The following is a 21967-nucleotide window of genomic DNA, read 5'->3' on the forward strand; positions in this document are numbered from 1 at the left end:
TGTTTGTTCCGTTGCAAACGTACAGATTGTACATGTCCTTTCCTAACCCAAGTGTAAAGTGTAACACTGAGCTTGTCAGGAGGGACAGTCTAGGCACTTGTGCCGTGAATAACACTGAGGGCAAGACTTAATTCTGTTCGCCAGTGTAGCTCAGTGTTTAACGAACTGCCTACACTGTGTGAAGCGTTGCTTCCTTGGCGTGGTTAGTGCAAGCTGCCACTGAATGTGGCGATCGCAAACAAGGGACTCAACCCGATAAATAGCTGGCTGCTCAAATTTTATCAGACAACAGGGCATTTGAATTGTACTGACCTAGTATTTGCACTACCTGCCGAAATGATGGATCGGACTGTTTAAAAATCTATTCTCCGAGCCTGACATCAGGTACATTGTACACGATCGCATCGTGCAACATAACATCTGAATATAAAGCACTGCAAGCACATTTGAATTTGCATTTCCATGTCGTACCTTGCAAATCTGTTATCCACTCGCGATAAGTTTGTTCTGACCATTTTTTGCAGTTAAAGAATTGATACTTAGCTGCTACCACATTCACTTGTTGGTCATAGTAGGTTATTAGCAACTCAATGTTCATACGCAAGTTCACTCGGAGTGGCATTAGGAAAAGTTTGTTCAAGAGGTGGAACACAGCACTTCCTACCATGGATAAGAAATGATGGCTTCTCACAGTACCTGGTACGTTGTGTTTCAAATTGTTGCAGCCACTCGAGCCATTCTTTTTCTTGTTCATGAAACTGTCGAAAAGGTGGTATAGCAGCTGTAGTAGATGTGGAGTTTATTACATTAATTGAATTGACAATGCTTAACTTCGTTTTTACAATGTGTGTGTCACAAGCAGTCGGCAACATTCAAATAATCAATGTCCTTCACTAAGTACAATGTCCACAAAAGTTCATATGGATCACAAGTCACAGCTCTTAAAGTGCTCTCTTCTAGTCCAGGTCTGCTAGTGTCCCTTCTTCTACTGTCCGGCCAAGACTGGCAGGAGCGGAGCTTCTATTCTCTTTGGATAGAGGCTGCTCCTGTCATGGTGCAGTCCTAGTCAGTGTACTATTGGCTGACATCATCTCTCAGCCTTCTCTGCGGTTATGCTCTTGATCTTCGTTCCGGTGCTTATTGTTACGCCAGAACAACTGGTATTACAAACAGTTTACTGTTTGTTAGTCTGCCATTTCTACAACAGGAAGTTATGCTAAAGCTGCAGTTTTTAAGAGGGCATTTATGTTTGGATATAGTATGTAGCTTTTACTCTTATTTTTAATTTTAACATTATACTATTTTGTTTTGATTACAATAAGTTTAAGAGGTTCATATATTTATTACAGGCCAAGTGAATCAAAAGTTACACCTCTGACTTCACGAGATATTATTCCTCCAGCGAGACAAATCTATGAGCTGCAGTTAACATATAATTTCCATATTGCTAAAGGCACAGAAGTGATTCCAAACTGGTGAGTAGTAGACAAGATGAAAAACCTGCAATAGTTACTGTCTTCAGGTAATACTGTTGGCATTTTCTTGTGCTCAAACACTGCCAGCAACCTCACATTATTTTCAAATCAGTGTCAATTGTTAATTACATGTGTTTATGAACTATGCTTATTCAGAATCTGGATTATTCATCAAGAGTTAATTTGTTTGCTGTTCTTGCAGGGGAGACATGAGAGAGAAAAATATTGTGCTTGACAATTTCATTTATGTGTGCGTAATATTTCAACAAATATCCTAAAAGCTGTGGCAGGAATTTGTTTGGCAGCAGACCTGAGGATCTGCATTAACGTACATCACCCTCTAATAATATGTTATATTGTCTACAGATGCATGTGCCATTGTTTACCAGTACAAAATGACTTACAGAACCTAAATAAGCGGCAGTATAAAACCATCAGAGTCTGTATTGGAGCATTCAGATCAACTCCAACTTCTGTTTTGATGGCGGAAGCAAATGAAATTCTCTTAGAATTACACAGAAAGAACATCATTACCGTATTCCCGTTGCCACGTTTCCACTTTTCAGATGACAGTTCATTAGCAAAGATTAGACCACTCACTATTAAGTGCTTTTCAGACCAGTATTGCTTTAAAAAGAAATTACTGCCCCTAACAGATTTTTACATTGATGCTTTGCTTTTGCATGAAAACATCACCACTTCCCCAATTTTTAACTGTTGCAGCACTTTGTACGCTACCACCTTAATGACACTGAACTTTTAAGACACACCTTCCATACATCCAAGGTACACTGAATGAGGAAAACTTCAGCTGACAGTTAGCAGCAAGAACATTCTCTAGAGATATTTACACAGATGAACGTAACAAAAAGGCAGAGTAGAATCGAACTTGTAGATGGTAAGGCTAATTGAGGTGTCAAATTTCAGCTCCCTGGAGTAGCATCCATACTCACTGCATAAGTTTCAGTGATTTTAGATGGGCTGAAAATATGCAAAAGAATTTCAAGAAGAAACATTTTATCAGATTTGAGCTCAACATTGATGTTACTAAAACACTATGATGTCAATAACACCAAGAATTTTCTCTATCACTTTATAGAAGCAGTTCAGTAGCTTTCCTACCTATATAAGACTACCATTATTTTTGGATGAAGGTGCACAGCAAAATAAAGGAAAATCAAGAAGACACTTTGGCCAAGAAATCTGTGTATACGCGATTAATGAAATAGGATAAAATGCCACGTGACATCTACTGCATACCATAAGGGGAGAATCAGGGCCCAATGGTGTGAGAACCTGCACCGATCTTAAAAAATGAAAGAGAGAGACTATGCTCCAGTGGTACCTAATCTCCCATCATGTTCTTGGTATTTATTGTAAACCCAGTAAAAATTTTATGGTGATAATGGCATGTGTTTGATTTAATCTTGAGATATTTGAGCAACATCTCTACTGCCTCAATACACTTATCTTCTTCATGTGAATGCGGCAGTGAGGAAGATGTTAACCACTTTTTCTTTGGCTCTGATATAGATATCAAGAAAGCACAATTGCCTGTATTTTGTAGCGTGTGATGTCCTCTGGCAATACATTACTGGTGAACAGTCACTCTCTGAGCCACAGAAGACCTAAAAGTGTATGAACTGCTATTATAATATAGTAAATGAATGCGTACGCTTTGTTTTGTCACCCCTCTTCTCATATTAATCATTGTATTTTAATTTTCATAGCTCATGATCTTATTTTCTGGTATTAAAAATATTTCAAAAATTGATTTTATTGGTTGGGTTTGTCAAGTGATATTCTCATACAATGCAGCCAGGTATGGAAAAATTGTACAACAGAATGGATTTGGAAACCAGGTTGAATCCACAGACATATCTTCTGTCAATGACACCAGCAAGACTTCAGAAATTATTAAGTTACAAATTGCCATTTAAAAGAAATTGGACCTCCTATGACTTTTTTTAATAGCCCCTATGTAATTTTCAATTTTTTAAGTTATTGGTTTATTATATGTTTTTAAATGCAGCAGAGGAGACAACGTTTGTGACCTGTGTGTCCATAGGACAATACTGAATATATTTGTAAAATATAGGTTATGCAATTTGAGTTTGTTTGCAGAGTGAGCGTAATAACATTTTTTCAAAGGAGGGTGGGATGAAATGTGTTCATAGGAATTTTACCTGATATTATTCCACAGTGGCTGCAAAATCCCAAAACACTTCACACAAACACAACAGCCAAAACCCTTGAAGCAAAACTGTTGGTGTCTTGAGGTGTTGAAACTATACTAAGTTATAGCTCTGAAAATGTAACACATATTCAGTAGCATATTCCATGAAAAGTTTGTGAACCAGATTGAGTGATTTTATGAAAATATAATGGCTGCCAATGGAATTTTGGATCTTTCATACAAACAGAGTAGAATCTATTCATAATGTTGAAATGTGAGGGCATGCTGAAAACTAATGCCTTCATATGTTTTATGTGAAAACTCATAAAGCATTTTAAAAAGAACAAACATAACAGAGGCCTCCAACTTGTAATGTTGACGTGACATGTAATGTAACAATGTCAATAGAGTTTTGAATTTGAAGAGTTCGTCCACACAGGGAGAACCCTTTCTTTCATCATGAAAATGCCAGACCACACAAGAGCGTTGTGACATCTGCAGTAATCTGATGCCTTGAGTTCACTGTCATTGGTCATCCGCCATTCAGTCCCAACTTGGCCCCATCTGATTTTCATCTGTTTCCAAAGTTGCAAGAACAGCTTCAAGGACTTCACTTTGATAGTGATGAAGTGGTGCAAGCAGATGGGAGTTTGGTGCTTCATCAACAAAACCAAACGTTCTGCAGTGACAGTATCAATGAACTGGTCTCTCATTGGGAGAAATGTGTTCATCACCAGTGTGACTATGTTGACAAATAAATATGTATATATGAAGAATAAAGATGTAGAATTTTAGCAATGTTTAGTTTATTTAAAAAGCTTTCAGAGTTCTCACATAAGGAACTCGGAGGCATGACTCTTCAGTATGTCCTCATAGTAGATATAGTCATCAACTTAATGGCTGGAAATCTGTGCATTTTGTATCTCTAAGAAACATGGTATCATTAATGTTGATTGTTCACCTTATAGAGAAAGTGTGGACTGGTCAAACAGAACGGATGTCATCTTCAGAATGTTTAATTTCAATTCAGAAATGTATCGTATGGACAATGTCTTGCGTAAGGATGCTACTGTGAAGGATTTGCTCACAGCTACAAATTGGAATTTATCTCTTGTGTTACCGGGACATATAAGGACAAGTCAGTTGAAAATCTTAAACCTGAAGAAGGAAAAAAAGAGCCAGATGGGAATCATGTTAAAACAGTGTACTTGAGAATAACACAGCAGCAGTTACAAAATTTAGCTATGGTTCACACAACACATTATTGGTGATGTGCCCTGATGTTCAAAAAAAGGTATATAATCTAGATGCACTATACACTTTAAGGGTCCAGTGACCATTGTCTCACACTGATTGCCTAGAAGGTATTTTTTGCCTACAGAAAAATATCAATGACCATGATTGCTATTGCTGTCTGTATGTGTTACGTTGTTACAGTGTATGGCCCAATGGAGCTCTTACCTTACTTACTTGAACTGTGGGTCTATTTTTACCATTATGTCTTTACTTTAAAAGATTCATACAGACAATTTTGTGAAGCTTTAAACTGAAATCACCAAGTGTTAGTGGAGTAACTTTAAGGAAGATAACAGCTGTGCTGGTTTCTTGCTGTTATTGAAATTAATAAGAAGAGAAAAAGGAACTAAACAATTTTGTTTCTTTTCAGTCCATTGCTGAGTGATCTCCTCTATGAATCAGAGTTTGAGTCACAGTTATGGATGCTTTTTGACTGCAATAAGCAATTACTGGCAACTGGGGATGCATATCCAAACAAGGTAAATACCTGTTAATTTATATACTGTAATCATATCGGCATTAGGTTGAAGTAGGGACAACCTATTCATTCCTCTTTCTGGTGTGAAATCTGCACAGCACCAACATTTTTCTCACCGTGAAGTGACATCAGCAAGATGGTAAATCCTTGATTGGGGGAGCTGGAATCAGCTCCTAGGGAAGCATTTATCATTTAGAATTTTTGTTTCCATTCTTCACAATAGGCAAATGCTAGAATTTATCTGAGGGGCAGCATTGTGGGCCGATGTCGAACACAATGAACGTGTGTGTGCGCGCGCTCTCGCAGGGTTGTGTGTGTGGGTGCGTGCGCGTGATAGATAACACCTGCAGGCAGTCATAATGTTTTGGATCTTCATGAAGGGTTAACTAACGTAAAAAAAAGTGATAGACACAGTAATAGGTGAAATAAAATAGGTGCTTCTATCTTTAATTTCAGTTCAGTTCACCCATGTTACCCAAGCCTTATTAACATTCAGTTATCTGTTTCAAGAGCAGATCTTACATTTGTAGAGCTTGTAGTGTTGTTGACATTACTACATAATATTATAAAGGTGATTGAGGTAGGCTGTTTGGGTGTGGGCTGTCAAAGATGGGAATGTGGACAGCAGCAGAAGCTGGTCCAGGTGAAGATGCAACTCTTTATTAGTTCTTTACTTATTCATACTGTTCAGATAGTCTTCTGATTGTGCTCCATTCACTAGCTCTGTCCGGAGTTCCCTTGAAATACTCTGATTTTGTAGCTGCATACGTTGACATACGGCGGGTGGCTTGCGTGCACTGTTCTGAAAATAGAGTGCTGTGCTGGCATCTCTGGTAATGAGGCAAGCCAAGACAGTGGAATGAGACTGTGCTGCTGTCACGGGAGGCTACCAGGTCTTGTCTGATGCAGAAGGTCACATTGTTCCAGTGGCACAGTGACAATATTGCATGGAGTCGAAATCTGGACTGATGGTCAGGAGCATGGGAAGGCGGATGGCACAGTGTTGTCTGCCTGGGCTGGGCAGATAGGCAGACGTCCCACCTCGTGGTCTGGTGGTGGCAGAGTCCATAGTGAGGATTCCCGGCTGACACACAGCAAGTGCCAGGTGTGGCACTGCCATGCCCAAACGTGACGGTTCTAGGGAGGGCCAGTATTTAACTACTGGTTCCCAGCACTGAATTCATGGTGGGGATGCGTTTGTGGGCCACTGCGAACCATATGGAACAGGGCAATGACCAGGGTCTGGCATAATCGTCAACGATGTGGAAGTCAAACAAGCCAGAGTGGCTCCTTGAAGGTCCTTGAAGGCTAGACCCATGGCATTTCACCCAGGTTGGTGTCACGGAAGTCTTACTGCTGCTGCTGCTGCTGAGGGGTGCTGATCAAGCAGGAATGACGGCCTGCTGTGGCCAATGTCTGTGGCTTACTGCCTAATTTGGCACTCGTAGTCGAATGACATGGGAGCCAATCACGCAGTCCAGCATCTGCCGTCTGGCTGTGGCCTCGTTGCAGTTCTGCCCCAAATTCTCCTATAGCTTTGTCCCGTTGCAATCTCCACTTCTCTGTGAAGAAAATTCATCCTCGAATTTTACTGAAATAAAAGCACTGAATAATTTAGACTTATAAACCTTATAAATTTTGTGTTTGCTTCTCCACTCACACTATCACACGGTGCATTATTTGTCTGCTGTAATTAACAACTATCTACACTTCCTCACACTCACTAAATCCACGTGTTCTCATTTGCACATTGGTTACACTCTCCCCCCGCCCCAACATCCCCTCTCGCCCCTGCCACCCCCCACCCCCTCTCGCCCCTGCCACTCCCCACCCCCTCTCGCCCCTGCCACCCCACACCCCCTCTCGCCCCTGCCACCCCACACCCCCTCTCGCCCCTGCCACCCCCCACCCCCTCTCGCCCCTGCCACCCCCCACCCCCTCTCGCCCCTGCCACCCCCCACCCCCTCTCGCCCCTGCCACCCCCCACCCCCTCTCGCCTCTGCCACCCCCACTCAACACTTCTGCCCGTTCTGATGCTTGCTGCTTCACAAACAGTGACAGTAGTGAACACCTGTAATTAGAGTTAAAAACTTGGAGAGATGCTTTATCCACTGTTACTTGTCTATTTTCTGTATTTCTTGTAGTTTCAAGCAATTGTTTTGTGTAAACCTGGAGGTACATATTAATTACCCTGTATAGTGTTGTCAGAAACTTATTTCTTGAAAAAAATTTCCAGCTGTTTGGAAAATATAAAGTGGTTAACCAAAAATGCTAATTAATGATGTAACATTCTGTTATTTTAATGATGTAATATTCTTCATTGTGTTACCTTTTTATTACAGTACATTGTGAAATTGGAAAAAGGGGATTATGTGATACGGATGCATGTACGCCACGAACGCAAAGACTTACTGGATAAAATTACAGAGCTGCCACTGTTGCTCGTCCAAAAGCTCTCCACACCCATCAGCTTAGACGTCTATGCTAGTCAGACACAAGCTACAACTTGTGGGAAGAAGATGCTGTGTGCCAGTCTACCCCCTAACCATGTGCTGCCGTTCTACATAGCGCCACTGCCTGCAGAGAAGTCAGTATGACTATCTATTTGTGTAAATTTGCAAGTTTTTTCTCTTAGATTAATGGTGCAATGCAGTGGTAAAAAAATCTAATCACATCAAAGGTAGAAGGTATTAATATGTCACCTTGATTCTTGCATATCACTTTCTTTTTCCATATAAATCTTTCAACAAATAAACCACTTTTGAAGTAGGAATCATGGATGTGAAGTGTCTACATATCCTATTGTGTTCAGTATAAGTTACTCTATGCTACCAAATCATCTTTTAAGTCAAACATTCAGTTGGGTACATATACATAGAAAGTTGAGATTACTCCTTGCTATGGCCTTTGAACCCCCATTATCTTTCAAGCTTCAAGTCTGCAAACAACAATCCACACAGATTTCTAATCTTTTATTGTGATTTTCAAGCCATCATTGTCCATTGTAAACTATTGTCTCTTTTCTTTGCTGTTATTATACCTCTTAAGACTTACTGCATACATCGAGGCAGCAATACTACACTGAGAATACAAAGGGTGGCTTGAGTAGTTTTATATACGCTATAGAAAATTAAGTGCTTGATCACAGGAATATAGATTGACTGTTTGTAATTTGGTACACCAGGGCGGCAAAAATTTCAGTTCTCGGCACTTGCCACAGCACGAGTGCCAAAGCGCTCAGTGTCACTTCAATTTTCCCCCACCGCCACCTGATTCTGGCTGAGCGCAAGGAGGGGGAAAACAGTACAACTATGAATGCACTGCATTTAAATGGCATTGCAGTTGCATTGCATACTATTTGGTTTAATACTTCACATTTCTCAATAACATAGGTCACAAAGAAAACAACTTTTCAGTATCATTAAATTATTTTTGGTTTACTGAAGACATAATTTTTATGAGGTACAAACTGTCTGCATTTGGACACACAGAGAAAATTTCAGTGTGTTTCAATCTCGAGTTACCACGTAAATGTGACTTATTTAGTTTCATAAACGAAAAAAGTCTTTTGTCAAATATGTTGATCGAAATATTGTAGCACTTTTGTAACCTCGTTAAGGAGATTCGAAAACTCTACCTGAGGAAAGCAATGTAGATGTCCTGGACAGTTTTAATGTAAAAAGATTTGTCATTAAAACTGGAATTACCTTGAAGGTCAGTCAGTCAACATCAGCATTTGCACAGGGGCATGTTCAACTGAAACAGCAAATGGTCTCAGAAACAGATGTAAAATTGACACTTCCTCAAAATCTTTATAAAACTATCCTAGTTATTCTTTCAAGACAAAATTAATTCTTCAACCCCCAGTTTTCTTTAATGGCAGTGAGCTTAGGGACTTGGACTGTCTTTATCAGAATGTGTCCCTTCGACAACATGATTTTCTTTTTAAGGGGACCACACTGTGGTTCAGGTCGCAAAAAATCGAATTTTGGTTTTCATCATATTTCGATAGATTAAAGTTTTATTTAAGTACTTAAGCCCCTGCATTGCACATTAGGATTTTTGTTTTTCTTTTCTTTTTTTTCTTTTTTACTCCAGAGTGTGTTGGCTATCCTTTGAATGCAATGGTCAGTATTCTTTTGTTTCCGCTGTTTGTAAACAACACGCTTTCAAACATGCGGTTAGTTTTGTTAAAGTGTGATTGCGAGTAGTTGTTATACTTGCATTTGCAGTGCTTGTTTACATGTGTTTTGTTGTGTTTATTGAAGATGACGAAACGTAGAGTCATTTTCAAGAAAAGACTATTTAGAGGAAACAAGTTTAGAAAGCTTTCTGTACAAGAGGTTATGTTGCCTGGCAACTATGTTTCTAATTGTAATTCTGCAACAAGTGCATCATCAAAGGAACTCTCACCATTTCAAGAGAGTTAAAACGAATTTACTGTAAGTGACAAGAGGTGCAGTAACATTATTATAAATTTGAGAATATTATCAGATGTAATTTCTGAGGGTGCCAGTGGGAGAAAAGGCCTAGCAATTGCTTTGGATTTAATTTGCACTAAATGCTCAGCTGTGATTTCATTATGAGTTCTTCAAAACCAGATGCAAATGGTCCTTATGAAATCGATACTAGATTAGTTTATGCCTTACGATCCATTGGCAACGGCATGGCTGCAGGGAGAACATTTTGTTCAGTGATGAACTTACATCAACCACCAAATAAATTTGAAAAACTGACTGCAATATTAGAGAAAGCTGTATGTGAGGTGAGTGAGGAAAGCATGAAACTGGTAGGGAAGCAGTGGAAGAAAATGATGTATATTTCAGTTGCACTTGATGGAAGTTGGCAGAAAAGAGGACATACTTCTCTGAATGGCGTAGTGATTGCCACGAGTGTAGACACCAGTAAAGTGTTAGATGTGGAGATAATGTCTAAATATTGCAAATGTTGTAAAGTCAATGAACATAAATAACACAACTGTGTAGCTAATTTTGGAGGAGCAAGTGGTGGTATGGAAGTTCATGGAGTACAACAAATATTTCATCGCTCCATAGAAACAAGAGGCGTACGGTACACCAAATCTTTTGGCAATGGTGACAATAAGGCATACAACAATGTGGTGAACTCTAAGCCATATGGAGATGCCATTATTAGCAAAACAGAATGTGTAGGCCATGTTCAAAAACATTTGGGAACAATGCTGAGAAAACTCACTGTTGATATCAGAGGAAAAAATTGGAAGATGGAAAATTGTTGACCGGACAGGGTCGGTTAACTAAAACTGAAATAGAAAATAAAGAAAATTTGGAGGCAATGAAGAGAGATGTTGGGCCATATTCTTCCATAAGTCCTCTACTGATGATAAACCATGTCATGGATTGTAACCATCAGGAGAAAATTCATGGTGTAAATACAATAGAGCTCAGGCAACTAGAGAATCTTATTCTCACCAGCATTTTCTTCCTGCTGCTGTTATTACAGCAATTAAACTTATTTTCAGAGACTTGGCTCATCCTGACCTCCTAAGGAAATATCTGCAAGGGCAGACACAGAACCCAAATGAATGTTTCAACAGCATAATTTGGAACTGCGTTCCTAAAACTGTATTTGTGGGCAGATAAACAATGAAACTAGGAGTTCTTGATGCTTTTATTACATTCAATTGTGGTAATATTGGAAAGTGTTGGGTACTGAAAAAGCTGGGAATTAATCCTGATGAAAATATGATCACTGGGCTGCAACATTGCGATAAAATGAGGATAGCCAATGCAGACAGGTCTGCTTCTAATATGGCCAAGAAGGCAAGACAGACATACAGGAAGGTGAAAAAGAAGCTGGAAGACCTGCTAGAGGCCAAAGAAGGGCCATCATATGCAGCAGGACAGTTTTAATTAACTGTAAGTAACAAATTTAAAATGTTTTTTTGTTAATGTCAATTTCCCGCAAACTAAAATTTTCAGTATATGCGCCTCATTATATCAGAAACTATCATAGATAAATTAATGAAATTTTCAGAGACTCTGCATAACATAAAAAGCCACCTCAGGTACTAAATTCATTAACATTCTCTCATTAGGAACTTCACAAAAAAATATTTTCTGCAGAAAAAACTTAACAGTTTTTGTTAATAAATTAAAGTATTTCTTAACAACTATAAAATTGATAAAGTAGGTTTTAGTGCAGTTGACTCTATTAGCATCATTTAAGATACAGTAAAAATGTTAAGCTCCTGCATCAAATAGTTTTTTTCAGAAATGGGTTAAATACTTGCCTAAATTAACAGGGGTTAAATAGGCAGGGTGTGGTCCCCTTAAATGCATCCCCATCAAATCAGGAAGAAGTTACCTTGTAATGTCTTACTGTTAGCAGTGTGAAGTCAAGGCCACTTAAGATGCGAAGTCTCCAATCCATTCCAGATGTTCTAATTTTCATTCCTGCACTCCTTTTCTTCTTCATAAATTCAACAATAGCAAGTTTTAAAACAGAAAATTGTTCCAGGCATGTCCCTTCACTTAACCAACATACTTTGCAATAAAATATGAAGTCTCAACACTCTTTGTTCAATTCCACCGAAAACTGTTGCAACTAACAACAGAATAATGTGCGTGACTATTTGTACAACCAATTTCTTCATGTGCTCCAAGCCTGCTAATTTAGCACAAATGACTTTATGTACAGAGCAATGAATCCATCCATTGATAGTTGTAACTTTTTGCTCTTTCATTTCAACAAAATCATTAAATTAACCATATAGCGGAGATGCTAATTTGCAAACCAGTGTATCTGTCCTGGGTGACAATTTCAGTGCCAGGGGACAAATTCATATTCTTGAAGGGGGGGGGGGGGGGAAAAAAAAAAAACCCTTGTTGTTTCACAAAGCGCCTTGCATCCAGTGCACTTTGGTCTATCGATTATTCATATGATTTTGAAATGCATCTCTGTTGGTTTTCGAACACATTCTAAGTTGATTTCTCAATTAATCATAAGTTGATTGTTGAATGTGTCGCATCCATAAATAAACGTTCCTGCAGACAAAAAGGGATGGGGCTATACGAGCTAAGCTGAATAAAACTGAATGAGTGAATGCCAATCCCTGTTTATGTGGTTCACTGGGTTTGCAAATGATCAGCCTTGTTATAATTACTAGCAAAATCCGTAGATTCAGTCTACCAGAGTGGAAATAAACGACTTACAGGAATAACAGGTAAGAAAGGTTATGTATTACTTTCTCAGTGTATCCAAGAAAATTAAATTTTGACACAATTTTTGGCCCGACTGCTACATTAGTAAGGGCCAGTTGTATAGTGTCTGACTAGCAGCCGCTCAAGTTCTATTCTGGGAGTAGTGCGGAAAATGCATTGTGATAACCCCTAACCAGAGAATAAATGCGGGATAACTAAAGTGGTGAACTCAACTGAAGAGTAAGTTTTGACACTGGCAGGAATAGTTACAGAATTAGTGATGGTGACAAATTTGGCTAAAATGGCTACATACCAGAACCCAGGTAGACAGAGAAAGTTATGTTGAAGAAAGAAACAAAGCCAAACAGATAATTGCAGCATCCAAGAAGAAATCGTGGGAAGACTTTGGAAACAGGTTGGAGACTATGGGTCAAGCTGCTGGAAAACCATTCTGGAGTGTAATTAGCAGTCTTCGAAAGGGAGGTAAGAAGGAAATGACAAGTATTTTGGACAGGTCAGGAAATCTGCTGGTGAATCCTGTGGGTGCCTTGGGCAGATGGAGGGAATATTTTGAAGAGTTGCTCAATGTAGGTGAAAATGCGATCAGTAATGCTTCAGATTTCGAGGTAGAATGGGATAGGAATTATGATGGAAACAGGATCACATTTGAGGAAGTGGAAAAAATTGTCAATAGATTGCAGTGCAATAAAGCGGCTGGGGTGGATGAGATTAAGTCGGAACTCATCAAATACAGTGGAATGTCAGGTCTTAAATGGCTAAACAGGATAATTGAAATGGCCTGGGAGTTGGGTCAGGTTCCATCAGACTGGACAAAAGCAGTAATCACACCAATCTTTAAACATGGAAACAGAAAAGATTGTAACAACTACAGAGGTATCTCTTTAATCAGCGTTGTGGGTAAAATCTTCTCAGGTATTGTTGAAAGGAAAGTGCGAGTATTAGTTGAGGACCAATTGGATGAAAATCAGTGTGGGTTTAGGCCTCTTAGAGGTTGTCAGGACCGGATCTTTAGCTTACGGCAAATAATGGAGAAGGGTTATGAGTGGAACAGGGAATTGTATCTATGCTTTATAGATCTAGAAAAGGCATATGACCGGGTTCCTAGGAAGAAGTTATTGTCTGTTCTACAAGATAATGGAATAGGAGGCAAACTTTTGCAAGCAATTAAAGGTCTTTACATGGATAGTCAGGCAGCAGTTAAAGTTGACGGTAAATTGAGTTCATGGTTCAGGGTAGTTTCAGGGGTAAGACAAGGCTGCAACCTGTCTCCACTGTTGTTCATATTATTTATGTATCATATGTTGAAAACAATAGACTGGCTGGGTGAGATTAAGATATGTGAACACAAAATAAGCAGTCTTGCATATGCGGATGACTTAGTTGTGATGGCAGATTCGATTGAAAGTTTGCAAAGTAATATTTCAGAGCTAGACCAGAAATGTAAGGACTATGGTATGAAGATTAGCATCTCCAAAACGAAAGTAATGTCAGTGGGAAAGAAATATAAACGGATTGAGTGCCAAATAGGAGGAACAAAGTTATAACAGGTGGACGGTTTCAAGTACTTAGGATGCATATTCTCACAGGATGGCAACTTAGTGAAAGAACTGGAAGCGAGGTGTAGCAAAGCTAATGCAGTGAGCGCTCAGCTACGATCTACTCTCTTCTGCAAGAAGGAAGTCAGTACCAAGACTAAGTTATCTGTGCACCGTTCAATCTTTCGACCAACTTTGTTGTACGGGAGCGAAAGCTGGGTGGATTGAGGTTACCTTATCAACAAGGTTGAGGTTACGGATATGAAAGTAGCTAGGATGATCGCAGGTACTAGTAGATGGGAACAATGGCAGGAGGGTGTCCACAATGAGGAAATCAAAGAAAAACTGGGAATGAACTCTATAGATGTAGCAGTCAGGGCGAACAGGCTTAGATGGTGGGGTCATGTTACACGCATGGGAGAAGCAAGGTTACCCAAGAGACTCATGGATTCAGCAGTAAAGGGTAGGAGGAGTCGGGGCAGACCAAGGAGAAGGTACCTGGATTCGGTTAAGAATGATTTTGAAGTAATAGGTTTAACATCAGAAGAGGCACCAATGTTAGCACTGAATAGGGGATCATGGAGGAACTGTATAATGGGGGCTATGCTCCAAACTGAACGCTGAAAGGCATAATCAGTCTTAAATGATGATGATGATGATGATGATGATGATTATGATGATGATGACAAATTTTTTGTTAGAATGAGGAAGGAGAAGAAATGGGTACATCATACAAATTACGGAAAAATACGAGGAGTCCAAATTTATATAAAAATTTTGTACTACTACTTCTTGCTCTCATGCTTGAGAAGCTGCAGTATATGAATGTAATGTGAAACTATTTCCTAACATAAAGCTTTTTGCTTGTAGTAGGCCTAATAGGCATTTGATATTGGTACTTCATGAATTATATTCTGTTGTGTTACAAAATTGACCATTTGTGCCAAAATGATCTTGTTTATTTGCTGTGTGCTAAAATTGCTGCAATAGTAGGCAGGCCTATTTCGTTTTATCTAGCATACAGTAACGAACTACATGTAATCAGATCAAGAAACCATACCAGTCTTCGGTACTATTTGTACTAACAGCTTTTTCAGTATTAGACGACGACATTTCGTTTTTTCATATAGCAAAAAGTTTCACGAACCTTACGCCATGTAAAGCTTTAGCGATATTAGAGAGAAAAAAATTGCTAGGATTTGAGGATTGAAGAAATCTGTACTGTCTTGTCTTTACTGGTTTTATGTAGGCTACATTTTATTTTATGTCACACACAACAGCAGGTTACTAGCTTGTAGGTAATAAAGAGTGCATATTTTCTGAAGAGTTCTTGCCCTCCCAGTTACAAATAATCCCATCCAGTATTAATTACGGGTTTTTTTTCTAAAAAAGTGGGGGGGGGGGGGGGGGGGCAGACTGGGAGCATGAGAGGCACCACAGGACATTTCAACTTCCATTGTCCTGAATATAGTTTGATGGCATCCATTACAAAATATTACATGTTTAAATTCCACAGAGTGAAATGCAGTGGCGTAAGATAGAAGAATGCTGTGTGAAGAAGCGTAGCACTGCACTTTGGTACACTTAAGACCAAATAACATGTCTTACGTTTCCTCGAACACACATATTTTATGATCTTACGTCAAATGAAAACATAACGGATTTCTGTGGCTGGGAGCTATCGAGTGAATTAAAATACATTCACATAATTACAGAAGGCTAAAATATGTTATTAGTTTGAGATTTTTTATTTCCACCTTTCTGACAGTCGAGCATTAATCACCTTGCATAACAATGAAGTTATTTTTTGTCGGTTTGCTAAAGAAATTTTGCATTTATTAATCTTTCCTGCTGAGGCAGTCAATTTATTTGAAACAAAGTGTTTAATTCCAAACTATGGGTGTGTTTCAACTGTTCGCTGTATGCTTTTTGTCTTCCAGCATGTATGGCATTATGCTATAATAAGGAACCAAATATGAGATAATACAGTACTGGTACTCCAAGAAAATTTGCATTCTAATCTGAACACACAAATGTGCACTTTAAGCCAAATTATGCATTTTAGTATGATTCACAAAATTCCGATGCTCTTTTAGTATCCTCTGATGTTTTGTTTCTTTTATGACATAATGTTATATCTTTTAATGTTTTACACATACAAATATATGGGCTTCCTGCGTCACCGTAGCTGCGCAAGCGCAGTGACGCCTGTTGTCTGGTGCGTTCTGGCAACTGCTATAACGGACGTACTTCTAACAGGTCGCGGGAAAATATTGCGAATGGTTGTTTGAGAACATCATTACTTTCAAAATAAATTTCCTTTCATGTAAGATGGACTATGTGCAAGAATGTACAGTAAATTTCTCAAATCACAGAGCATTTGATTCTCATTTAAAAATCAACTCTTTGAGGATGACCATTTAGAAGAATTTCGAGCCCAGAAGGTTTTGCTGACACATTTGTGTGATGTGTCTTGAAGTGTAACACACGCAAAAAAGATCAACATATGTGAAAACTTAGTTTCTCTTGCAGCTTATTAATTATCAAGACCAATGTTATATGTGAAAGCTTTACTGTTCTCATAGCAACACTATGTATATTATTTCAAACCATTAACTTTTCATATTTGTGTGTTTGCACTACTTAACAGTGATGTTGCTATTGGCTGACTACATCTAGTGTCCTATGCTCTGAATATCCCCCATCATTTGCTAGCGAGATCATGTGACATGAGGCAGCTAGCTCGACTCCGCATGCTGCAGGCTCAAGAAAACGATCGCCGAAGGTATGACAAGAGCCACCGCCGTGTTGTCTACCAGCCTGGTGACCTCATCTGGATCTTCACTCCTGTTTGGAAGGTTGGTCTCTCTGAGAAGCCCCTTGCGTTGGACCTTATAAGGTTGTAAGAGTTGTCTGATGTTACTTATGAAGTTGAAGATTTCAACCCTGACACAAGACAACGAAAGATCAGAGGTACGGTCCACGTCTTTTGAATGAAGCCCTATAAGGATCCTGCAACCCAGGGTAAATTTGAAGCTCCAGCAACAGGCAACAAGCGGAAAGGTGACGAAGAGTGTAGCGGCAAAAGAAGTTCTAAGAAGATCAATGCCAGGGTGAGAATCAGTCATCGGAAGTCTGAGTATGCAGGACTGATGACTCGTTCCTGGACTAGGATGACGGAACACCGAGACGCTGTTCCCTTAAGGGGTTGTAGTGGTTATGATACTAAACTGTTGCGTGGGGGGGTCATGAGTTCAAAACTCTCGTGGACTGTACAATTTTAATTTCTATATTCGGTTTGAGTACCTTCCAGAAGTATCCACAAATGTCAAGAATCATTTTACTGGAATGTTCTGTAGCTGTATATATACTCTGTTCTGGCTGGAGGCAGTTCGCTCCACACTCTTGTATGTACAAGTGCTGAATAAACCTTCGTGAAGTGAAGTTAGTGTACATCATTCATCTAACAATGTGTCACTTAACAGGGAAAAAGTGTATTTTCACCTGGGAGAAAGTGTATTTTTAACTGGGAAAAATTTGGAAGTTTTTTTCGTTGTCCATGTATACACCCTGATGACCCATGAATAAGTTGGCGTAGGATGGTGCCATGTGGGTGCTCATAGCTGTACCCCAGGTATGTTTGTAGGTAATGCCTTCAAAGGAGAAGTAAATGTGGGTGACAATATAATTTGTCACAGTGACTAGGAAGGAGGTTTTTTCGGTTTGGAATCCATCAGGCAATGGGAAAGGTAGTGTTCAGTAGCGGTAAGGTCATGGGCATTAGTGTTTTTAGTGTAAAGGTAGGTGGCTTCAGTAGCGATGAGCAGGGCACCGTGTGGTAAAGGGACAGGAACTTGGAGAGTCAGTGGAGGAAATGGTGGTGTCTGTTATTGTAAGTTGCTGAGCACGCTACCCAACATGACATCCTTCATTTCAATGACTACTTCACAGCCTGTTGCATATACATCCTTCCCACCACCACCATCTTTTCTGAATTGTGCAGGGGGAACTTTCCCTGCTATATACCGTACGTTCCCGTAACCTTCCTACCCTCAACCTTCGTTAGTCATTGTATTCATTGTCTTCACTGATCCGACCCCTTCCCTGTTCCCATTCCAGCACTACACAGCCCTCATTCTGCCATCGCACCCAGTCTCTTTACTTCTCTCCTTTTCCGCTACACCCCCCCCCCCCACCCCCACCCCCCCCCCCACCCCCCTCGCTGCCCTTCATCTAATGTCCCACTGCACATAGTTCCCATACCCTCTCTCCACTTCGTCCCTGCATGTTCCGCAGCAGCATTTCACTGTCCCACCACCCCAATGCTACTATCCCTTCCCCTCCCCACCCCAGGCTCCTCGTTACCCCCACCCAGTCACCACTCCCATCATGCACTGGTGCTGCTGCTCGCAGTGTAGCTTCAGTTGCCAGAGACTGCAGTTGTGTGTGTGTGTGTGTGTGTGTGTGTGTGTGTGTGTGTGTGTGTGTGTGACTCGGCAGCTCTGCTATATGGTGAGTGGCACTTTTCCTTTTCATAATATAGTTACATTTCGTCCTGGATTTTCCATATACTTTCTGCAAAGTATTGTAATGTCCTTTCATAGCAAATAAGCAGTACATGTTCTTATGCAAATTGAGAATTCTCATCTCTCTTCTGCCATTCCCATTCATTTTAAAGGATTGTGACTGCTAATTTCCTTCATACCACGAACAAATAGCGAAGGTTTTATGAAACACAGTATGATTTTGCTGATCCCAAAGAGTTGTCCCAATCAAAAAATGCCGCGCCGCAATGTAAAATGAAATGTCACCCTGTTCTGTTCCGGGTACTTCAGAAAAGGACTGAACAAAGATGAGTGACAAGCTGGGCCTTGGCATGCACATGCTGCACGCATGGAGTCTGGCACGCTGTGGCCAGCTCTTATGTACACCACGCAAATGGTGTGGTGTGATGGCACACCTCTACCACTCATTTACCATCTCATCATTGAATTTTGAATAATGTCTTGTGTAGCAAGTGCTCTTATTTGCCTGCAGGGGTACAGCAACCATTAGAAATTAAAACTGTAGATCCATTACAGGTAGCATGTAACTTTTTTGTTTTACTTTTCACTAGACCAACACAGGCATCTTCAGAACTGTGGAAATATGTATTTCACAAGTAAGATAAATTAACAGATTAAACTTACAACATGATAACTTACATTACTTGGCTGAGGGTCACTCATTACAAATATTGGGCTGTCTATTGCACAGCCATTAGCTGTACACAACCAACTTACTCTATTTTATGTATGATGGTGTCACTATACACAGCCCAATATTTGTAACAAGTGGCCCTCAGCCACATAATATATCATATCGTAAGTTAAATTTGTAAATTTCTCATTATATGGTTGTATAACACTTTGTATTTCCCCAGTTCTGAAGATGCTCACATTAGTTGTCTGAAGCAAGTAAAATAAAGAAAAAGTTACTTGCAACTTGTGGCAGCTGTCCAGTTTTATCTTCTTGGGCGTTGGAAATAAACCAAAACTGCAACTGATTTGTCTTTGATGCAGTTGTGTTTAATTGTACATTTTGTGTATTTAACTTATGAAATAAAAAGTGTAGAATCTGGAATGTCAGTTAGCTGCATCAGAATGACTGTGTACCGTAATAACATACATTTGGAACACGCAAGTTGTAGTATCCTACCCATTTGTCTCTTGTAGGGTGCCTAGGAAGCTGTTTTCTCAGATAACTAGACAACATACAAGAAAATCATATTAATGGAGTTTGTTACAGTAAATGAATTGACAATACTTAACTTTTGTTTCTACATGACAGGTCGCAAGCAATTGGCAACATGCAAATAATCAATGTCCTTTGATAGATAAAATTTCCATTCACGCTAATCACACAAGTTCATAAGTCACTGCTATCATTAATATCACTGTGGCTCTTCTAGTGTGGCCAAGGCTAGGCGGCATGTCCCTTTATTCTCTTCGTGTAGATACTGCTCTTATCACGGTGACCCCCCAGGGGGTCCACAGCTCTTTTGTGGATATGTGCGTAGCGAGCACAGGACCCGGAGCTAATGTGGCCCTCCTTCCTTTCCGGACGGCATACCTTCCTTTTCCGCATCCTTCCCTCTCCCCCATCTTCGCCTCTCCTCCCCTCGCCTCTGGCTCTTTCCTTCCCTTTCTCCACCTCTGGGAGTATGATTTGTGCCTACGTCCGGAGACGGACGCTCGTAAATGTACCGCATTCTTCGCCTTCTCTGCTTGTATGTCTTCATCCTTCCTTTGTCCTTCTCTTTTCCCTACCTCTTCTCTTTACCCTTTTCTCTGATGTGGCGTTTGAGTCCTCTCCTCTTTCCTTTCCCTTTCTTTGTTTTTCCCTTTCTCTTTCTTTCTCCCTGTGCGTGTCTGAAGGCCGACCCATGCATTTTTGTGCGTAGCCGGTGACGGGGTAACGCGTAATTCCCCGCCCCGGGTAGACAGGTAGGACCCGTACGTACCCCCTGGTAACGGCCAGGCCCAGGGAGGGGTGATTACCCGAGCTGATAACTTCCGAAAGTGCCGATTGGTCCCTCCGTCCGTTTGTCGGGAGGTGTAGCCTGAGGTGTGAACAATCACCTAAGGCGGGAGTGCCCTCAGAGAGGGCCCCCACTAGGGAGGAGCGCGCCATCGGAGACGCCGGTAATCATGGGGGATTCTTCCGCAATGGTTTCCTCACCTTCCACTATGTCTGCTCACAAGCGTAAGTTCACTGAGTCTCAGCCACAGACAGTTGCTCCATCGTTGCCACAGTTCCTTGTTGTTTCTCGGTCTGACGAAGGTCACGACTTCTCCACGGTCAACCCTTTCATTATTCAGAAAGGTGTCGACACAATTGCAGGTCCTGTAAAGTCTTGTTCCAGATTACGGAATGGCACCCTGTTGTTAGAAACAGTTAGTGCCCTCCAGGCACAAAAATTGCTGCGTACTTCACTGCTCCGCACCTTCCCTGTCCGGGTTGAAGCTCACCGCACTTTAAATTCCTCGCGTGGGGTCGTTTATACACACTCCCTCGATGGATTGTCTGACGAAGAAATTCAGCACTACCTGTCTAACCAGGGCGTAACGGCTGTTCATAGAGTTATGAAAAGGGTTGACACGAACATCATTCCAACCCGCACTGTCTTCTTGACATTTGACAAAGTTCAACTCCCATCCAAAATCAAAGCAGGCTATGAGATAATTTCCGTTCGCCCTTACGTCCCAAACCCTACGCGTTGCTATCGGTGTCAGCGGTTCAATCACACCAGCCAGTCTTGTTCCAATCCGGCCAAATGTGTTACGTGTGGCGAGGATGCCGATGAGGGTGCTTGCCCACCTCCATCCCCTCGCTGCATCAACTGTATGGGTGACCACGCTGCTTCCTCTCGAGATTGCCCCGTTTTTAAGGACGAAAAGCTCATCCAGGAAATCAGAGTGAAGGAAAAGGTGTCGACCTTTGCTGCTCGAAAATTATTCGCCAGTCGACAGCCCACCGTGCCTCAGACAGGAAAATACAGCACTGTCCTTGCTTCTCCTCGGCCAACAAAGGAGGCGGCCACGCGGACTTGCGACCTCACCTTTAGTGCCACGGTCGTCAGATCGGCCAGCGCAAAGATCGCCCGTTCAACCTCACCACTTTCGCCTGCCCACTCTCTGGCTCACCCTTCGTTGGGTTCTGCTAAATCTCAAGCCCAAAAGTCAGACACCAAGACTTCCAAAAAAAGAGCATACTCGTGAAGATTTTTTATGTACCCCAACTTCACAACCATCGGTTCCTCCTTC

The 21967-nt window shown here is 40.7% G+C and overlaps 1 protein-coding gene across 2 annotated transcripts in view; it reads left to right on the forward strand.

Annotated features, from left to right (window-relative positions):
- The window catches only part of LOC126176858 (tripeptidyl-peptidase 2), a 347489-nt gene that overhangs the window by 240773 nt on the left and 84749 nt on the right, over positions 1 to 21967 (forward strand). For both annotated transcript variants that reach the window (XM_049924044.1, XM_049924045.1), the window contains exons 16-18: positions 1350 to 1475; positions 5318 to 5426; positions 7768 to 8012. In XM_049924044.1, the coding sequence (XP_049780001.1) occupies positions 1350 to 1475; positions 5318 to 5426; positions 7768 to 8012 (480 nt within the window). The remainder of the gene's footprint in view (positions 1 to 1349; positions 1476 to 5317; positions 5427 to 7767; positions 8013 to 21967) is intronic.

This window comes from Schistocerca cancellata, chromosome 3, assembly GCF_023864275.1.
Source record: "Schistocerca cancellata isolate TAMUIC-IGC-003103 chromosome 3, iqSchCanc2.1, whole genome shotgun sequence".
In the NCBI taxonomy this organism is placed as follows: domain Eukaryota; kingdom Metazoa; phylum Arthropoda; class Insecta; order Orthoptera; family Acrididae; genus Schistocerca; species Schistocerca cancellata.